Source organism: Streptopelia decaocto, assembly GCF_964273445.1.
Source record: "Streptopelia decaocto genome assembly, chromosome: 13".
Classification (NCBI taxonomy): domain Eukaryota; kingdom Metazoa; phylum Chordata; class Aves; order Columbiformes; family Columbidae; genus Streptopelia; species Streptopelia decaocto.
The window spans coordinates 1,376,038-1,389,864 of NC_138668.1; the positions used below are offsets into that span (position 1 = coordinate 1,376,038).

The 13,827-nt window shown below is 46.8% G+C and overlaps 1 protein-coding gene across 2 annotated transcripts in view; it reads right to left on the reverse strand.

Moving 5' to 3' along the window:
- The window catches only part of PRKAR1B (protein kinase cAMP-dependent type I regulatory subunit beta), an 88,310-nt gene that overhangs the window by 21,880 nt on the left and 52,603 nt on the right, over positions 1-13,827 (reverse strand). For both annotated transcript variants that reach the window (XM_082064833.1, XM_082064832.1), the window contains exons 7-8: positions 8,325-8,483; positions 1,891-1,951 (exon numbers count right to left, since the gene is read on the reverse strand). In XM_082064833.1, the coding sequence (XP_081920959.1) occupies positions 1,891-1,951; positions 8,325-8,483 (220 nt within the window). The remainder of the gene's footprint in view (positions 1-1,890; positions 1,952-8,324; positions 8,484-13,827) is intronic.

Consider the following 13,827-nt stretch of genomic DNA (forward strand, 5'->3'; position numbering starts at 1 on the left):
CTTTGTTTTTTTAAAGAACACGGTAATTAACAGTGAAAAGAAAAGGTCTCTTGAAACTCCTTCAGTTGGCTTCATGAAACATTCCCAGCTAATTGCAGCTGCAGTCACGACGTGTCGCCCCTTTGCCTGTGGAACTGTACCTACAAATACACCCGTAACGGTCCCTGCAAACAGAGCAGGTTGTACGGGATGGAACTCCTCAAGTTTCAGTTGCACAGTTAAAGTCGAGCATCAAATAAAGCAGAGCACACGCAACTTCTCGCCATCTCTGAATTGTACGTATCAATTCATGGGTTTGCATTTCATTCCATTCCAGAAGATTCTGAACCATTGGTTTTCTCATCTAGCTTGTTTAATACACTATAATCTAAAAAATCCTTAGATTAATAAAAAGTAAATTGCTCTTGCAGTTCCATGGCTCGCTACAGACACTGTGCAAGCCTTGAAAATATATATAGTTAAGAAGCGAGCAGAGGTTTCTCCACCATGAAATCACCAAGGTATGACCACGTTAGGGGATGAAGTTGACTTCCCAGTGCCTGTGCTGAGATGTCTAAAATACCTGGTTGTGTTCCAGCTCTCATCTGCTTCTCAGACACGTGAAACAGGGTCTTAGACATTGCACCTAAACTCCCGATGCTCCTGAAATGATGCGTCATTTCGTCTGGTGCTTTTCCATACTTAAAAAAAGGTTCAAATCTTTAAGTCCTGCCTCATTTTTTTCCCCCAGATTGAAAAGCCGCACTACAAACTAGCATATAATTATATTTCAAACCGCATGTTTAAGGAAACAGATCTTTGAATAACCTTTCTACTCTGAAATTGTTTTGAGATGTCTCATTGTTGTAATTGCTTCTCATTAGTGCAGGTGCAGAGATCCTTTCTTCTTTAAATACTCATTGTAATTTGGTGTAATTCGTGCTCTTAATTTAGGAAGATTTAAATTAAGCATAAAATAAGGCATTTAAATGATGAAAACTTCATTAATAAGTGAGCAATACTTGGCCTTACTTTAAGCATACAAATGTATTTGAAAATGTCACGCATAGCAGCTCTCAGAAGTTCAAGTCTCATAGCTCAGCTAAACAAGCTCAAATGGTAGAGGAGCACCATAAACAATAAAATAAGATTGTTTAAATAGAAGTATTTTAATTACATAGCAAGTTAATAATAGGCTGTTGTTTGTTTGGGTATTTTTCGTCCAAAATAGCCTCAGCAGAAACATGATGTTTCTCCTACGGCATCAACATTTCATTGTCCTGTCTAACACTGTCCTCCTTATTAGAAGCTTTTGTTCTCCTAATGGTGATTGATGGGTCAGGCATTATGGGTTTGTTGTTTTCCCTACCGAAAGCCATCAAGAACATGTCCGAATTTCGTGGCTATCGCATTAATCAAAGGGAAACAAAATCCACGGGCAAGAAGCTAAACAGATGTTTTAAGAATGTGAGACAGGGGCTGTAAAATACACAGAAGGAGGAAAAATATCAGGCTGTTTTGATTTGTGAGGTTGGTTTGTTTAGCGCCCATAAATACAGTATTCTCACAGGAAATGCTGCTCACTGTCACCTGGAAGGATGTAACGAGACCTTATAATAAACGCATATCTGCACTGCTCTCTCCTTCAGCCCCGTGATCCCTAGTGCAACAGCACCCAGCAAAGGTGACCAGTGCACCCTGCTCCTGCATGTAAGGAAAGATCTGCCCTTCAAACAGGAAAGATTGAGAAAAGCAGGTCCTAAAAAGGGCCCTTTACACTTTCATTCCTTCGGAAATGAGGCAACCATGAGACCTTCCGTCTGAGCGCCGCCGCTCCCATCAAAGACCAAAATTCATTCCGCCAACACGTATAACAGAGGAAACAACACTCGAGTGCAAAGGGCAACTGACCCAAAATGGAGACCTTGCTCAGGAATTCTTCATACATCTTGCGCTTCCTCAGCGTGCTGCCCTGTTATTAAAGGAGAGAGAAAGAGGAGGCAGAACATTACACAAAGTATTTTTGTGATTTCTTCCTACAGCTGCTCTTTTGTTTTCCCGCCCCTTCCAACTCAAGCACGGCCAGAACAAACAGCCCAAAGCACACGTTTCCCCATAAAGTGTCTGGGCAAGTTGTATCGCTGAGCAGCACAGGCGGAAGGAACCAAAGGCAACCCCGGTGTCACTCCTCTGACTCCGCTGGTGTTACGGACACGGCCGATGAACTGTATCCATTCTTTACAGGCACTTGTTTTACAGCCAGAGCTTCATCAATTAACTGTTCAGCTAATTCAATATATATCTTGTTACCAATGAGGCCCTGCGAGAAGGGAATTTACAACCACAAAGCAAGAAAAACTTGAACTGTCCCCCTCACGGGTCCCATCCTTTTAGGGTAAAACCTCTTTAACGCCAAGAGCATTTATCTGTAAGTCTGGTTTATATTCTGTAATGTTGTATGTATTGTTACTGCTGAGCAACCTATTCGTATTAATATTTTAAGAAGATTCAAGCATTCTGGACAATCCATCAATGCATGTGCAGCCACCACCACAGTCATCCCCACTCCAGTAAGATCGTATTGTGTGATAAATTACTGAGAAACCCTCTAATTCCATACTGTTTGATCACCAGAGGCAGAAACCGCTCGTAGCCATTCCAGCACGTGTCTTCGAACAGAGATTCAGCTGTGAATAAATACAACGCGGTTTCACCAACACAAGAACAACGAATTCATCCTTAACTCCTTCTGCAGTGACACAAATGGCTTGAAGATGAAACCTCCTCAGGGCCCAAGGAGGAGCTCCAGGTGCTCGCTGGCCCCGCGCGGTCTCTCCCGCACTGCTGGACACAGCCCGTGTCATTCTGCCTGGGGGGTCGCAGTGGCCGCCGGAGCTGCCCGGTGCCTCCTGGCCAGATCTATGAGCACAGCACAGAGATCACACACTCATCTTCTGAAGAAGGGGAAATAAAGACGGCATTTCCTTATAGTCTGGCAGAAAAGACAGAAGCAAATGCCAGTATCTGCCATAGAAAAAGCCATTTCTCTGTTCCCCCTTCTCCAGAGGCAGAAAATGGGGATAGACAAAGGAAAAGGAGAAGAACCATTTTACCCTCCGCTGTCAAAGCGGAGCAGAAGGACCAAAGCTCGCTTGATCTCGAGTTCAGTACGAATACAGGCTGTGAAAGCGGAGCCTCACGGCCCTGCTGGCTTTTTGGGTTTTAAGCAGGAGGTGTCAGAAAAGTTACCACAGGGGTAACCGGCCTGTGGCGGCCAAGTGTTCATAGCGACGTCGCTTTTTGATCCTTCGATGTCGGCTCCTCCTACCATTGTGAAACAGAATTCACCAAGTGCTGGATTGTTCACCCACTAACAGGGACGTGAGCTGGGTTCAGACCGTCGTGAGACGGGTTAGTTTTACCCGACTGATGATGTGCTGTTGAAAGAGCAGGAAGTATGAAAGCATGAAAATGAGAAAGGCTGGTGTAGTCAAGCACAATGATCTAAGAATTAAACACTGCTCCTCTTCCCACACGTGCTGTGCAGGTGGGGGCTGATCCACAGCCACCAAGGCAGCGGATCCGTGCACCAGCACCACCAGCCTTGGGCTCCAGCACCAGCAGAAGCCACCGGGCGCTCTGCTCGGGGACGGGTCCATTCGCGCCCCTCTCTGGGCCACCCCTGCTCCGAAACAGCCGCAGCACAGCTCCCAGGGAACTGCGGATCAGCCGCAGCAGCAGCTGCCGGGGTCTCCTCCGCGCCCCGTTCATCGCTGCCGAGCCTGGTGCTGACAGTTCACCTCTCGGCGACAGCGTCGTAACCCTGCGCTGACCTCGCCGTCTGACAGACCTGCTTCTCAACCTCGGGGCCCCGAGAGCATTTGAAGTGCCAGAAAGAAGCAAAAACCACCAAGAACTTCAAACGGAGGAGGCTGCGCAAAGCAGGCCGGGCTGACAGCTCGCTGCCAGACAAAGGACGGAGAACTGGACACCGCGCAGTTGTTGCTTCTCTCCCTGCAATCCAGTGGAAACGAGACCGGCAAAATTGACAGCTGTGGAAAACCAGATTGGTGGTTTAGTTTGATGGGCTGGGGCAGCCAGGGACAGATGTGGAAAATGCTTTTTAAATGACCTGCGGACACAGATGAATTTTAAGAAGCAGTAATCAGTGGCCGTAAGTGACGCCCGACCACAGCTTCGAGTATTTAGAGACGCAGACAAGGCCCAGGAAGGTAAGAAGTGCCGCATCCCGCCCGGCCGGGGAGCGGGAGCCCATCGCTGCCCACGGAAAGATGGGGGTGCTGGCTCTTGGCTCTGCTAAGCCAGGGCAGCGGTACAGAACTCAACATGAAGACAAGTGCCGAAGCAAAACTGAAGTGGAAAGAATTAATTAAATGTCCTATTATCATTTTTTGTATAGTGACGGTATCTAGAACCTCCACTTAATGCAGAACTTCACTGTCTTAACCATCCCACGCCTCAGAACGATACCACAAAGGTGAGGGAGAACACCAACTAGTGGCTGAGGCTTAAGAGTCCCATTTCCCGTGCGCTGAAAGCCAGCGTGGCCCAACGGACGGCTCACAAACGGACCTGCGGGATGGCTCCATCCAACCGTCCATCTCTCCAGCACGAGCCACCCCAGCACAGCTGCCCCAAAGCCGCCTCTGCATTTTCAGAGCACATGAAGCTGGATCCCGATGGGCACGACGAGACCCCAGTGTCTCCCCGGGAAGGAGCAGCTCCGCTCGTCGCACATTGTTTCCAGCTGAGCGTTCTCCTGCCCTTTCCCGAGCAGAGCGAGGGGAGGAGATTTTGAGAGAACACTCATATCAGCCAAAAAGAATGCAGCAGCAGCAATGTGACAACCAACCAAAGCATTTACTTATTTCCATTGGTATTAATCATTTTCCTCCCCATGAAACAGAGAGAGAACACGCCTATTTCCCACCGCCCTTGATCAGCCTCATATTCCCCTGGCACACGCCACCTCTGACACCTGATGTCCTGTCTATACTTGTTTTATTTGGTCGAGTCGCTTTATCCAAATGGTTGCGGTATGAACACCATGATAACCTCTTCAAGCCGCCTCTGCAGTATCAAGCAGCACATTCCCTGGGACACCTGCTACGCCTGCTCTTATGCAACATTTTCCCAGATCTCCTAGAAGCAGCAACAAATCAAACAGTAATGATATCTGCAGACTAGGAGATACTATGAAAGCTTGCCAGGTCGTGGAAATAAAAATAAAGGACCTAGAGACATTATAAATGGGAGTAGAACATAATAGAACGAGCTTCTGTTTGGAAAATGTAGCTAAGAAATGCAAGGGAAAAAAGAATCCTAAGCACAGATGTTTGACAAATGGAAGAAGCTGGAGAGCTGAGCGGGATTTACAGACAGCAGGTGAGACCTGGTTTGCAACAGCAGCCTGTCCAGGTCACTTCAACGCTGGATCACAGTGTATCGGTGCAAGGGTGACAGCGATAACCATCTACAGATCGATGCCAGAAAGAGAAGGCAATTCAGTACAGCATAACTTGACATAACTCAAAGTAACAGGAGAAAATGAAGAAAATCTAATTTAGGATGAATATCAAAAAAAGTTTTCCCAACTTAGGAATGATTCTCTTGCTGGAACGTTTCCCAAGGGAAGCAGGAGAAATCTTACTGCTTGAGCCAGATAAAAACAATAGTAAATGTACATGAATAATTCTGCGCTGGCAGGGCTCTTGATGACATGTTTTAAAAAGTCTTTATTAATTCTGCTTTTTCTAACCTATTAATATCTTATTTCAATAGTCGCTGCTTCTCCCTCTCCTTCCTTTCCTTTGTTCACTTTCTCCCCCATTCTGAGCTGTCATGCACAAGCTCTTCTTCAAGACAGTGGTTCCCACTAATTACGAAGACTCGTTAACATTCTGCAGTGCTCCCCCCTGAAAGAGTCCCACAGAGCAACACGATCGCTTGCACTTGCCAAATTCACCCAGGAAAGAGCTCAAAGCCAGTTGTAGGACCACTTAAAAATGCAGCAAACCCTAGGCTCAGCTTAAGCAATACCCAGGCTTAGCAAAGTGAATGCCCCAGAGATTAGAACAGGTCTTGTTGAATAGGACTGTTATCTCTTTTCCAACCGCCCCTTCGCTTTCCCTGCCTTCTTCCATTTTCTGCTCCCTCTCCCTCAGTCCGGTCTCTCTTGCTCTCTGTTTCCCTCTCCGCTTTGTCCCTCGGGCACTCCTCACGTCTTCTTTCTTGCTCCATGTCTTGGGCTGCGCTGCCGTCGATCAGGTCCTGCCCAGAAATCCCCACCTTCGGGAAGGAGCCAAACCAACGGCGACCAAAGGGCAAAGCCCGGCTCAAGTTTCAAATCAAAGAGTTGTGCTGGCAGGAGGTGCGGAGCGGAGCGGCCTTCTGGATTGCTCCAGCCCCGCTTAATCCCCGTGTAAACCTGATACTGAGTGACGCTTTGGCTGTACATTCTTACAGAGCATGAAAGAGTCACCGTGCACACCGGCCATGAGAACAAACCAGCCCGCGAGACGCCGGTGCCACCTCGCACGGGTGTCAGACGGATCGCAGGCTGCATTCGCTTTAAGTTTTGGCCACCGCGCAACTTCAGTTTTACAGAAACGCAAAGTCTTGCTGGTTTATTTTGTCTATTTTGGGAAAAGGCACTTGTTAAAGAACTGGGGTTTAGGTTTAAAGCTGTGAAAGGTGGTAAAACAAAGCCAAAATAGCATCAGTAAAATGAGGCATAACATCAGGAACGGAGTAACTTTGATTTGTCATGACTTCCATCCCAATATTACAACTCACTTTCTGCAACCAAGTTGCCAGATAGGCAAGAAGTAGCCCAGGCAACGCTGCTGCCCCAGCCAGGTACCTCGGGCCATGGGAACCAGAGGGTGGTTCAATGATCCTCAATCGAGCCTTCTTCAGAAAAACTCCAAGAAATTAATACTTCAAATTTCCTCAGTCTGGGAACTGAATTGTCTGGGGGATCAATCTGATGTTGGGATACAGACATTTGCTTCTCTGGTATTTGTGGTATTCGCTATATTTAGAATACAAACACTGTACTACCCTGGGATGTTCCCCATTCCGTGATGCTCTTGAATCCCAATTGCAAAGAAGAAAACAGCAATATTTCAGTAACTAAATTACATGAGAATCCTATAGCAAAAGATTCCTTTGCATCTCCCCCAGAAGTATGCGAAGTGTTAAGTAAATGTTAAGAATGTTCAGTAAATAAATACAGCATACAGACACAAATGTGTGTGTGTGCTTGAGTGTGCACACAGAGAACATATACATTAAAAATTGCAACGGAGTGAGAAGTATGCAACTCAGCACAGATAATTCTATGAAATAAATGGAACACACAAATGGGCAGATAATTTGTGAGTGTACTGAGGTGGGAATATGTTGAAGTGTTCTCTTGTAATCCATTTAGCACAACGAATCTCATGGCATAATGTTTTGTAGAGGGCTGCAGCGAGAGCCAACCAGCTCCACCGCACATCCCGACACAAAGAACCAACCCAACAGGGACAATTTGCAAATAAATAGTTATAACTTGAATAAAATTTCAACACCAGGCAGAGAAAATGTGGGGCTGGTCATGGCTGGGAAGGAATGGAGACGAAAGAAGAAACCACCTCGGGTGATGGAGGAGAAACCCACATCTGCGAGAGGAACAGGCCCTTGACCCCTTGGACAAAAGAATTTACAATGAGAAAATAAATAAGGTGGTTTTAAAACCACCCTAAATTATATTTTTCAAAAGATATTCTAAGCATTACTACCTCTTATTTAAAGGTGGAATCATTTCTACATCCAAAATATCCAGCAGCTTTCTAGAAACATGAAGTTAGAGGCTGAAGGGCAGGAAACCACATTTCTGGGACTCAAAAGGCAGCTGCTGCTACATCTTGAAGCTGAGCCCAGCAAAACCAGCCCGGAATGGTGGGGTTGGCTTTGGGTATGAAACACAGCCACCAAAACGTGAGGTCATTCATTCTTAGGCTTGAGGAAACGAGCAGGGAGCCACCACAACCTGCCCTCACGTGAGCGCACCGAGACAGGTCATTTCACCTACAGCAAGGAAACGATCCACGCTGCTCTTGGGAATCAATGAAAAGATGACAGCAGTCTGGGTGGGTAAATGGCACTCACCGTGGGCAGCGCTCAACATGGGACAGCTTCTAGACCTGCAGCAATTAACTCACATGCTACCTGAAATATCTCCTATCTAAGAATACTTGTATAGAAGAATAGAAGCGTTGGTACTACAGGAGAAAGTAGATGTATCAACTCCACAAACGAGCCCTTCTCCATGAACTTACCATTAAAATGCGCCTGTAGCTGTCCCTGTCGATGCCCCAGAGCTTGAGGTCTGTCTTGGCCTTGACGGTGGCGGCCCGGGGTGTCCCATAGATCAACGCCAGCTCCCCAAAGCTGCCTCCTTCTCCGATGCTGGTGACCCACTCCCCGTTGACATAAACCTACCACAGCACGAGACAAAACGAGAAGCAAAACCAGTTTGGGCACTTAGTGGCAGTTTTCTTCCTATTGACAGTTACCTACCAAGCCATTAGTGATTTCCTTTCTAATCGCCAATGCTGGGGACACAGAAAGAAAACAAAAGCGTAACAGTTTCCGCAGTCGGTCCCCAAAGAGGGCAGCGACCCGCTCTGTGCACAGAATTTCAAGTCGTCTTGCTCCAGCACAATGGCCGTATTTACTCGCGGCGCCCTCGGCTCCCGTGGATAACTGGCATCGTGTTTTCCCTCTTGTGTTCAAGGCTCAGACGGTCAACAAGCAGAACTGTCACAACTTTGGCTTTTTATTAACACTGTCAAACTTGAAGGGAAGGAGGTTTGTGGATACGTGTAAATGAGGTTTGCTGAAAGGCACCAGGGCCATGAAATGAAAACCAGTCAAAACAGGGAAACATCTTTTGAAAAGGAACATTTTTTCCTTCCCTAAGCCTAGTGCCTCCAACGAGCATTTATATTTAACTAGTGAGACGTCTTTCTCCATTAGCGAAGACTACTAAGTGCTTTGGACTTGAGAAGCTCTGTGCAGAATTATCGGTCCTGTTTAACAGATAAGCTCTGCAGAACTTAGGAAGCAGCGTTTGACCCGCAGGCTATTTAGATAAATGTCCTCTGACCCGCGGGATGGATTGATCCCGCCACCACAGTATTTTTCCTGGATGACATCTAATTTGAGAAGAATTCCTGCGCTCGAGCGCTATGTAAAGCCTCTGCTGGCTCGGGAGCCGGTGCGGGTGCTCCCTGGGGGCTGTGTCCTCGCTGCCCAATGCAGCTCCTGAGACACGACCCGCGGTGGGTTGTGTATCTGCAGCCTGCTTGTGGGCTTGCTGCTACAAACCCGCACAATAAACCCTTTTCACCCTGTTCATGTGTCTGTGAGCGCAGAGGGAGGAAAGACCGTGTGCGTTTACCCACTGCAGAGTAGATTCTGATCTCTTACAGAGCGGTAACACCAGAAAAGAACGTGAATTCATTTCATTTCCTTGGAACCTCTGTGAAGAACAATATGAAGAAAATATGCACTTATTCTCACCTTGAGCAGGGAACTATGGTAAAGGACAAGACCATAACCTACGGCCAGTTACTGAGAGACCAGCAGTTTTTAACAAATATATGAATTAAAGCTTTGTTCGAGTTGGGCACAAGAAAAGATACTGACCAAAATAAATGAACTAGGGTCAAAATTCAACCAACTGCCAGTATTAATTTCACTTCTGTCTTCATCTCATGATGAAAAGGCGTATTACGAACTACAGCTGGAACCAATCCCAATTCATCTTCCCGCTATTCAATGAAGATGTGATCCAGCTCCCAGTGGGGTCAGTGGAACGGGGTTCAGGAGGGGATGGATGAGGCCACGGAGCGGCTGGGCTGGAGCGGCGCCGCTCGGGTACCGGCTTGGGGGGAGCGGGACGGGCATCTGAAATAAAGGGTGAAAATCATCCCAAACAGGCAGGTGGGAGCAAAATGCCAAGAAAGAGGTCGAGCCACAAAAGCTGCAGCTTCGTGTGCTGGCCGCAGCAGGATGGATTTCACACGGGGAGTAACACAGAGGAACGACAGCGCTGCCTCCCCGACTCTGCACTCGCGCAAAGCAAATCCCACCGAACGCTGGATCCACCTTCGATTGTCCTCGGGGGGAAAAGAATGAAAGCACAAAAATGATGCCAGCGCTTTATCTGTAGTGTGAATGCGCTTTTATTCAACATAAAGATATGAACTTGGAGACTGCCTTGAGAGCCCTTAAAAATTCCAGCTGAAAAAGTCCGAACTTTAAAACGTTCTGTTTCAAATTTCAAAAAGCGTCCTTCTGAAATGAGAAGGAACATTCGCGACGGAAGAATTCAAATAAAAAGCAATCTATGGAATCTAACAGTAAAATATACCTAGTTTTAAAATCCAATAGTATTCTCACATAAACCACCATGTAATTTTCTTTTTTGTATATACAAATGAGGTAATTCGTATATACAAATACGGACATCAAGGAGATTTGACCTACAATCAAAAATAATCGTATCTATTGACCATAATATTAATTTATAGCTCCAAATATAATGTTATATAGTAAAAATGGAAGGTATATAAGAAAAAATCCTGAAGAGTTCTCATTTTGATTCCCACCATACTATAGTTTGGCTGCTGTTGTTTGACAAGAAGAAAACCTGAGAACGACTGTAGAAAAAGTTACTGTGACATTAAATAGAATTGGAAGTCACCGAGTCTAAAAAAAATAAATCTGTTTTAAAAGAGCAGTTGACGGTGCTTTTTAAAGTCAAAAATGTGAGGTTCCAAGATTAAAATAATCAACAGGAAGTAATTTTATATTTAGAAATGCGGATTAGAGATTTTTGCAAGGCGCATACTTCAGCAGGTACTTCCAACATCTTTACTGGAAACTATAATTTAAGTCCTGCCAGCTGCTTTTTGGCACCCGTGGTCGGACAGAAACGCTTCCAGCACACAACGAACGGCCTCTGGGACGTGGAGCCTCGTGCCACCACCTGCCTGGTCTAAACCGCATGGACCTGCAGGGCCGGGCCACGAGTCACCCACGCTCCCCAACCTGAGCGGCCACGGGGAGGCTGAGAATGCCGTCCTGACCCTTCCCATCCTGCTTTGGTTGAATTATCCCCGGTTTGGAGAATATATGGTATTGGAGGAAAATAAATGGTTCTCCCAGACCTACCTCTTCCTGATTCCTGAATATTGGTATTTAGGTATGACAATCTGCGCCCCTCGCTCGCGGTCCGTGAGTGGTGCGATTGCCACGGTGCTGCCTCTGCTTTGGCTGCCCACAGTCACACCAGGCAAGAAATGTACAGATACTTTACTCTATGGATGGGGCTTGTTTATACCCTCAGGAAGTATAACAGTAGAGGATACAGTGCTATTATATTTTAAAATGTTTTATTGTGCTTCTAATTTCACTCACACTATTTCTAATGGAAAATATTAGAATGATCTTACTTACTGTCTGGGGTGCCTATGCCAAATAACAGTAAATTACCATTAAATGTTGGGGTTCTTTAGGCTTAAAACACCACACTCTGCTTTTGTTGGTGGTTTCTGTTTGGTTTCCGTTGTTTGGTTGAGAGATTCTTTTTTCTGAGTTTTGCCATGACTTTCTTCCAGAGGATGAGGATTTGACGGTGGCAACTGCAACCTTCTTTCCATGCGCATGGAAAACCCAGGTGCTTATCAGCCACAATGTTCTTAGAGCGAATTGCTCCTTGAACCCGCCAGTCCTGGTGCACCTGCTGCTTCTCCCAGCCTGGGGACATGATGGAAGCAGCTTGGGGACACGATGGAAGCAGCGTGGGGACACGATGGAAGCAGCTCGGGGACACAATGACAGCAGTTTGGGGACACAACGACAGCAGCTCACCGGGCCAGGGCTTCAAAGCCTCGGTGCACACGCCAACACCAGCTGAACTAGGCAGAAAATGGCTCGAGGCTTTAAGTCTCGGGGTCAATTGCCTACTCTCCAAGTCACTTTTTTTCTTGGAGAAAGGTGGAAGGGTGCCAAAAAACTCTCTGGCAAGGCTTAAATGAGCTGCGGCTCGCTCACTAGCGGCCTGGGTTTTCTTCAGGCAAGAAGGATTTAAGCACTGCTGCTCGGAAAGTGCAGAACTCTCTTTGGGCAGCACTAAATACGGGTGACGGTGAACACCCAGCGGGGCTGGGAGCTGCTGCCTCATCCAGGAGCAAGTTACTCCGCACCCACTGCCCTGGTACCAACTTTACCCCGTGGGGGGAAATCGGGGTCCCCTCCCTGCAGCTCCGCAGCAGCGGCGGGAACTTCTGCAGCTGCCAGGCTGTGGTAGCAACTTGCTCCTGGATGAGAGAACGATTCTTGCGCTTCGCACAGTCCCTTGCAAAGGAATTCAGCGTGTGTTTGGCTGAAGATAAAGGGCAGGCTTAGGAAGGAGGGAGCACCCGGCTGAGGAGACGGGGAGCGCGCGGTGGGGTGCAGGATGAAGGACGGGGACGTGGAAGGGAGAGCTGCTCACAGAAGACACTTCCAAAGCTTCCACAGGTCATGAGCTTGGGCTGCCCCTGGAATAAGCTCAGCCCAAACGACATCTCTTAAGACCTGTTAGGATGCATTTGTGCCACAGCTCATGTCAGAAAACCGTCCATACTTGTGCGTGAGAAGCATCAGGATGATGTTACTGTGGACCTGCCCTAGCAGATACAAGCTGATTTTGGCAATGGAGAATGCTCATGAATTCGAAGCTGCAATCTACTCAAAGAAACCCAGTTATTTCATTCATTCCTCAGCAAATCTGCTGTTGCAGGTCTCAAAGACAAGGCAGGAAAAAGGTATATCCTATATCATACCTAAACGACTGGAGGACTGCAAACTGCTCGGAATACAAAGAAAACCTCTGCCTTCAACTCTACCAGCATACAAAGCTGTGCGCTGTGCTCTGCCTTTAGCAAAGCAGTGGCTTCCACTGAAGTCAACTGAACTGCTCTAATGCTCCAAGGCCCACTGGTGCTTATGCAGCGTATCAAACCAGGGATTTGGGATAAAATGTTCAAAACCACTTATACAGCTTAGGAGCCTGTGTGTTACTGCACTGCAGTGACACCGAGGGCATTTAGTCACTGGGGCAGTTTTTCGGAATCTACCCCATATCCTATCTCAGAAACCTCAAAGGCCCTTGAAAAGTTCTGGGAAAGATAAGATTACTCTGCATAAGACTTTAATGAACCCAAGAAACCATCAATGCAAAGTGATCTGGACACTTGTCTCTTCTTCGGCTACTTGTGGGCAAGATGGAAGAATTTCAGCTTCCCATAAAAACACAAGGAGAGCCTCTGATATACAGTAACGTGATGAGTAGATGAGATGCTCTTACCCAACAGAGAGCACAGCACCGGGTGGCCTAAGCAAGTCCTGCTCCACGCCTGCAGAGCCACAGCCACTTTGGCCATTAGTGGCGACCAACACTTATAAAAAATACACAAACTGCCTATTTTTTTCTTATCACTGCCTTGTAAGAGCAATATGTGCATATGGAAGATGATAATCTTTGTCATTAATTGCAAAGGGTCTCGCAGAGTGTTTCCTGACGTCGTTTGGTCCCCCGCCACCCCTGAGCCAAGGGCTGGAGAAGTTTCCTGAAGGTTCTCAGCCAGGACAAATTATTTTTAAAGAGTATTAATCTATAACTTCAATGTGCGCATTTGCGTGCGTTCGCGGGTCTGAGTCAAAGCCAGTGGACTCATTAAGCTCGGTATCAGGCCCTAAGCAGTTCTTTTAAAACGAAGTTGTAGCACT